Source organism: Parasteatoda tepidariorum, chromosome 10 (genome assembly GCF_043381705.1).
Source record: "Parasteatoda tepidariorum isolate YZ-2023 chromosome 10, CAS_Ptep_4.0, whole genome shotgun sequence".
NCBI classification, from domain to species: domain Eukaryota; kingdom Metazoa; phylum Arthropoda; class Arachnida; order Araneae; family Theridiidae; genus Parasteatoda; species Parasteatoda tepidariorum.
The window spans coordinates 48,830,572-48,838,181 of record NC_092213.1 but is presented as its reverse complement, the minus strand read 5'-3'; the positions used below and the strand labels follow the sequence as shown (position 1 = coordinate 48,838,181).

Sequence of the window (7,610 nt, the reverse complement as noted above, 5' to 3'; positions counted from 1 at the left end):
TTTTTTTTCCTCATAAGATTTTAGGATTTTTCTTTCTTTTTTGAAAGATGTTTACCTTACCATCATTTTAGAAATAATCATTAGTGTATTACTTCATCGTTTTTTCTTCTTTTTAAGATTATTTCTAAATATTTTTCTATTTTTAGTTGGGTTTAACAATAAAAAAACGGCTTTTTGTAACGATTCAGAAAACCGGAAAAATCAGTTATCCGGAATAGCGATGGTCCCGATCGTTCTGGATAATCGGTTCCCTACTGTAGTTAAATACCAAATATTCGAAATTTTAAAAAGATGAAGTATAAATATTTTTTACAAAGAAATAAATTTATTCTTTATTGAAAAATAATCAAAACTTAGCTATATTATTCAGGGCCAGAGATAAGCATTCGTCACCTTGAGAAATGCGATTAATTCGTTAATTCGACGAGAAATGAGTAACCAAACATTAATGCTTGAATCCAATGTTGGTAATTAGTTCATAGCTCAGTTGTAGCTCAGATATGTCCATAAAAAAACAAAGTCTCTTATTGCTGAGTGACAATTCCAGCATACAGATAGGAAAATGATCAAACACAAATTGAAAAGTATTAGTAACCAAATTCACTTCAAAAGCACGTAAGAAATAGAAATAAAATATTTGAATTTTCTAACACACAATTGTGACAAATTAAATAACCAATTAAGATCTCTACACAAAAATTACTTTAAAAAATATCCAAACTAAAATTTTTGAAAAAAAAAAATTATGTCCAAAAAGAAAGAAAGATATAAATGAAAAAAATAAATAAATAAAAGGTAATTTGCAAATTAACCAAACTTGCACTTTAGATTAAAAATAAGGAAAATAGCTAGATCAGTCAAAAATTAAAAACTGATTTACCTTAATACCATATTAAATTTGAAAGTTTGTTTTGGATTTCAATCAGTGATTATGTTAAACAGGTTGTAATGCAAAATCTGAGAAGACTGATCACCTTTTCTGATTAAAAAAGCAATTTGTCTTTACACATATTTCCTGAAATCCGGGTTAATAATTGCAATAAAAATACCAAGAAAGAAAATTAAAGTATAAAAAAATGTAGAAAGAAAAGTATAAATATAAAGAAAGTAGAAAGAAAAATAAGAGAGAAAAAGAAAAGAAAAAATGTTACAGAAGGCAAATTTTGGACATTAAAAAAAATAAATAAATAAATAAATATATTTATATAAAAAAAATAATAATTTCAAATAGCAGAATTGAAAATGATCTTGTGTTTTCTAATATTCTTGAGACTAAATATGATAATGGTGCATAACAATGTCAAAATCATGTTAACAGAATTGTGCAAATCCAAGAAAATTAATAAATTCCTAATTTCAGGAAATTTTCAAGTATTTTGCTATTAAGGAGACAAATATGAAAGGTAAATAATAAATTAAGTGAAATAAAGACAATACTGAAATCTTGGACTTCACAATAACAACCACTGTGTCAATTTTTTTTTAAAATTTTTATTTTGTTTTCTAACAAGGTAAACAAAACTCAAATCTAATTTCAGATTGAAATTTCTCCTGTAAAACTGTTTTTTTTTTTTGTATTTTGTGTTTTACATTTTAAATTACACATATCTAACAAATGTTTATAAATTTTTGTCATCATGATTGAAGAGTTAACATAAATTGGTATTATAAGGAATACTTCTTGGAGAATAACTGTAATGTGATCTTTAAACAAAATACTTTTGAAACTGAAAAAACTGTTAAGTCAAAAAAATTGTTGAAAATGAAAATCCTAAAATTGCTGATAATGCTACTACAGATTTTTGATTGTGTTAAAATTTTTACAATGAGAACATATGTAAATGTTTTATAATTTATATTACTTTTATATATTGTCAACATTACAAATTTGATATTTTTCATTTTAATTGTGCTTCTATCAGAGGGAAGATTTTGCAAATGGATAATTTTTAAAATTTATTATTGTAATTAAACATTTTTGGCGAGGGGGGATGTAACATAAAAAGCTTCAATTGATTTTTATGTTATTCTAATTAATTATTCTAATCGAAATACTTTCTCACACTTTTAAAAGCCACATCCTGTTCTTAAATCTATTTTTGGCTCAAGTGTGCATTTAATTAAAAGCAGGACATATTTCCGTTTGCTCTGTGTGGGAAATGCTCGATCTATTTCATAAACCAATAGCAACTACTAAGATTTCCCTCTTTCCCTAAATTAAGACATTTTACTTTGCTACTTTTTTTTACGGATTTTACTTTGCAAGATTTTCCCTAACATATAACCAAGGAGGGCAAGTTTTCGTGTGCACTTTTACATATTTTCATGACTGCTCTGTTCTAATAATTAATAAATAAATTTTGTACCCTCCTTCCCGACCGAAGACCTGTTTTAATCCTTCCACTCGGTAACGACGTTATATATATATATTCCCCTCCTGGAAAAAAAAGGTCAAAAAGAATTTTTTGAACAAATCCTGTACTTTTTGTTTGATTACAGTAATTTCAGTAAGATGCATTGCATAACTAATTAGAATTATATTAGGTCCAGATATTTATCAAATTTTACTAGCAGAAAATGTTTGTACCTACATTTAAAGTTTAAACAATGAGAAGTAATAGGTTCAAACTTTTTTCCTGGTTCAAGTAAGCAGGGAAAATTGAATCTTTCTATGAACACAGGTAAAGATTTCATTTATTTAACTATCATAAAAAAGTTTTCAGAAATATATTACTAAATTTGTATGACTTTCTTTTGAGCAACATGGAATGTTTCCTTGAATTAAAATTTCATCAGTAAAATATGAAGTGCCTAAACTGTTATTTCAGCTTAAAGAATTAAGAAACTATTAGAATACAAAGATCTTGAAAACAATAATTATCTTTATGAATAGTTTTAAGGTTACTATTAATCTGTATAAGGTTGTCTCAAACATAAAACAGTGTTTCCTAGCTCTGGATACCTAGTAAAATTGACCGGATCCAGGTACTAGGTCTTCTGAGTCTGGGCTCCTGATACCAGATAGGGATATTCTTTTGCAAGTTGAAATCTTTACGGGTACACAGTACATAGCTAGTTTGAGCCATAGTAATTATACTCAAAAGTAAGTACTTAATTACGCAGAGATATTTTATAAATATCTTAATGGTTTACAAATATTGCATCCTAAAATGAAAAATAAACGAAAACCCATTTGGCTATTTCATTTAAAAATAGAATAGAGCACGGCTCGAAAAACAGCCCGTCCGCCCTGTTAATATTATTTATTTCTCCATATTAATTATTTCTAATACTCAATAGATGGCGCTCTGCGCAGCAATGTAAAATCAGTTAGTTTCTACACAGTTTTCCTCCATAACACTGTAACATCATCATCATCCTTCTTGTTATTAAATATATTTTATGTTAAAGGCGTNGTGGAATTGATGTTTTCTCTGTCTGGGAGTACTGCAGCGGTTGAAAGAGGCTTTTAGCAATGAACTTACAATAATTACAATGAATTACATTACGTACTGGTCTTAAACAAGAAGCGTTTAGCTCAGTTATGAACAACTACCTAAATGGAAAACCCCTTTCAGATTTCTATGCAGAAACCTCTGTAAATCATTGGCTTGATTGTGGAACTGGCAAACGTGATATTTGATTCATTTCAAAAATGCAGTACCCTCGGATAAATTGACATTCCAGATAACTTGACCTTTGTCATTTAAATTATTTCACAAAGGAAATACTAGGTTACTATTAGTAACCTAGTATATACTATATAATGTAATGCGTATTACTGCATAATGTAATCCTAGTATTTGTAATCCTAGTAACTACTAATTCATTGTGCAGTTTATGTAAATGTTTGTAATAAATAAGAGAAAATTATATTTTTATTTATTTAGAAGCGACGGGTTAGTTTCAAAGGAGGACGGGTACATTGTTGGACAAGCCGTCCTCGGGGACGAGTAAAATTTCTGGGTTTTTTCGAGCCCTGGAATAGAGGATAACTTTTCCTCTTGTATGTGATTGGTTCAAATTTTTTTGAATATGTCAGTTTATATATTTGAAACAGTTGTAAATAAACTTGTCTTCTTGACACACCGGTTCTAAAACAAATACAACAAAAATTTATTTTCAGTTAAGAAGAGAATGATTGTTTACAGACAAAATAAATGTGCAAAATAAAAATTACCTCATAAGATGAATGTCATCAATATAAAATTTCACTCGTAGATAAAGCTGCATCATGTTGTTAGAAAATATAGTGGAATTTGCATCGTAACGAAGCAAATCTCTAATTCTTTGCTTTTTCTCTAAAAATGTATATTCACCACCTAAACAGATAATAAAAAATACAAACAAGCTACTTTAGCAACCAATTTCAATCAACAATTTATTTTATTTCCTAAATAAAATTATTAAAATCTGCCAATTAAATACTAAATTGTTATATAATAAAACTTGCACAACTAATAAAAAAATCATAATATTATAAAATAATAATGTAAGTTTAGCAAATAAGAACAAGCAAGTTTTGGACAAGGTTTAGATACTTAGAAAAAAAATATTGCCTATGTTACCAAATTAAATATTAAAAAAAAATGATAAAAATCACATCCAAGAAACCAAAAATAAATAACGATATTCATTTGGTATTGTTTTCTTATACTTGATTCAGTATAATTATTTTCATGGAGGCAATCTAGTGAAAATTTAAACAGTTCAAAAACAACTTTGTGTTTAACTAAATTAAAACATGTTTCAAAGGAATCCTCCGGGAATTTTATCTCTATTCTAAAACTAAAGTAGAAAAATTATAGTTTGTAAAGAAAGGTATAAGTAGTTCAAGGAAAGCAAATTCATACTATAAACAAAAAATTATGCAATCAAACATGTAAAATATAAAACTATAAATGAAATAATAAAAATAAGCAAGGAATACAGCCAGAAGTAATGGGATTTCATTAGTTCTAACACTCATAACTCACACACTATGAAAAAAAATACTTAATTTCTAAAACAACTCTATGAAATCTATTAGACTCAAAAGGTATTCCTAGAATAATGGTATTGAGTAATACTTTAAAGGTCTTTGAAAATACTCAATACACACAGTTTGTTGAAAGTAGCGCCACCCTTCCCATTACGTATTGGCTTTACCAAGTATAAAACATTTTTTTAAACTTTACTCTAATATTTTGAGTAAACAATACATTTCAATCATGTAATAGAATTACATTATAGATTGCTCACAATTTTGAAAAACCAAAAGCTATTCATAAAATTAACAGCTATTAATTTTATATTATTAATTGTAGACTATCTGTCAATAGTCTACATTTAAGAATACAAAATTAATTCAAATGAATAATAAGCAACTCTAAGTACTTCTTTGAAAGAAAAAAAATACAAATAAATTCACAACCCAACAAAAAATTCATAATTAGCCATTTTTTAAGAGCTCTGAACTATCAATATCATTTCTTAAAAATAAAAAAAATTAGAAATTCACATACCATTTTTAAATGACAAATAAAAATTACACAAATTGTTATTTAAAACAGTCATACTAAAATTGAATAAAAAGTAAACAGTAGTAACTGAGGATATTTCAAATAATATTTGAAATAACTGAAAAAATTCAAATATCAAACATATTCACCATAATTAAAAACTAATCCAAATAAATATCGTTCTTGTAAATTAAGCTTATCAGAAATGAATTGCATCAATTGTTTTCCATTTGTAGATGGAACACATTCAATTTCTATAGTCTCTCCAGAAAGCAAGTGGACAACAACTGTGAAGGCAAACTTCTTAATATCCTATAGAAGGAAAATATAATTAATTTCACATTTGATAGAACAAAAAGTTATGCTTATTTAAAGGGAGAAAAAATGGTGTTTTAAGATTTTTTTCAAACAAAAAAACACTATTCATCAGCAAAACATTTCATTCTTATACCATCAGAGCAATACTTGTATGTATATGCTGAAAAATATTTTATGTTAAGTCAAACTTGGTTATGTAAATCAAACCCTGATTTAACCAGAATTCGGATATAACGTAGAAATCAGAAACACTTGGTTGGTAAAATGCTAAGTCCATTAGAGTATAGCTCCTTTTTAAGGGGAGAAATATTTTCGTGATTCATAAAATTTCTACTTATTTCCACTTCCCAAGCTTTAATTCCTTCTTGGAAAAATTCTTTTTTATTAATGTTTTTCAAGTCCACGAATTTCCTTTTGATGTCTATGATGTTTTTCGGGTCATGAGTCTTATCCAAAGAACAATAACAAAGAGACAATAAGATAATTCAAAGCAAATTATATGCTGAACTGGTTTTTTTTTGCAACATCTCTTGTACTGTACAGAAATAAAAAATAAATTAAGTAAGTTCTATATTTATAGTTTAGTCAGAACTTAAATGAATTTTTTACAAACCTATGAGCACTGGTTGTAATGAGTATATATTGCAGTTCTTTCGCACTTGTTATAAGGAATTCCACTATTTTATTAAATAAAATCTAGTATAAGGTGTCCCAAAACTAAACCAAATAGTAATTTTGATAGAAAATATAGCTTTTTTTAAATTTAAATTGCAAAATATTTATTAATTCATGATTTAAAGTTATGTAANATGTCTATGATGTTTTTCGGGTCATGAGTCTAATCCGAAGAACAATAACAAAGAGACAATAAGATAATTCAAAGCAAATTATATGCTGAACTGTTTTTTTTTTTTTGCAACATCTCTTGTACTGTACAGAAATAAAAAATAAATTAAGTAAGTTCTATATTTATAGTTTAGTCAGAACTTAAATGAATTTTTTACAAACCTATGAGCACTGGTTGTAATGAGTATATATTGCAGTTCTTTCGCACTTGTTATAAGGAATTCCACTATTTTATTAAATAAAATCAAGTATAAGGTGTCCCAAAACTAAACCAAATAGTAATTTTGATAGAAAATATAGCTTTTTTTAAATTTAAATTGCAAAATATTTATTAATTCATGATTTAAAGTTATGTAAGGAAAAGCCAGGTAATGAGAGGGGCTTTGCTGCCACATGCCTACACTTTTAATATTGTTTTATGTAAATGTGGCTGAATTCCATTGTTGATATAGCACCTAATTTTATCATTTACCACTTGAGTGATCATAGGCTTGTTTAGTATAAACCTTCAATTTAAAAAAAAAAGTCACACATTGCTGTTAAATCCCACGACCATAGCTGCCGGCACGGATAGGAAAAAATCCAATAGATTTTACGAACTAATATTAATTTCATGATAATTGTTGCAAAATGTACTAACTATTTTAAGCATAAGGTATTTTAGGGATTTTTATAGTCATCAAAAAAGAAAAACTGTAATAATTTCCACTTATGATTTCACATTAAAAGAACTTGAAATGTTATGTATTAGGTTTATTCATAATTTTGAATAGTAATAGGCATTTAATTCCTCTACGATAGTTAACTGAATTTTATAAATGAGGCTTGCTTTATTATGTATTAGTGACACTTATTTATTATGGAAAAAAATTCAATTTCTATGGAGATTTTTTTAGGAAACTTACTCAATTTTAGGGAATTTTTTAACATATTCAAAAACCAGGA

The 7,610-nt window shown here is 26.8% G+C and overlaps 1 protein-coding gene across 1 annotated transcript in view; it reads right to left on the bottom strand.

Moving 5' to 3' along the window:
* Positions 1–7,610, bottom strand: part of LOC107447617 (tyrosine-protein phosphatase non-receptor type 13) — a gene marked incomplete in the record, with an annotated part of 126,626 nt that overhangs the window by 96,354 nt on the left and 22,662 nt on the right. The window contains 2 exon segments of the mRNA XM_071186957.1: positions 4,181–4,322; positions 5,651–5,813. Coding sequence (XP_071043058.1) covers positions 4,181–4,322; positions 5,651–5,813 — 305 coding nt within the window.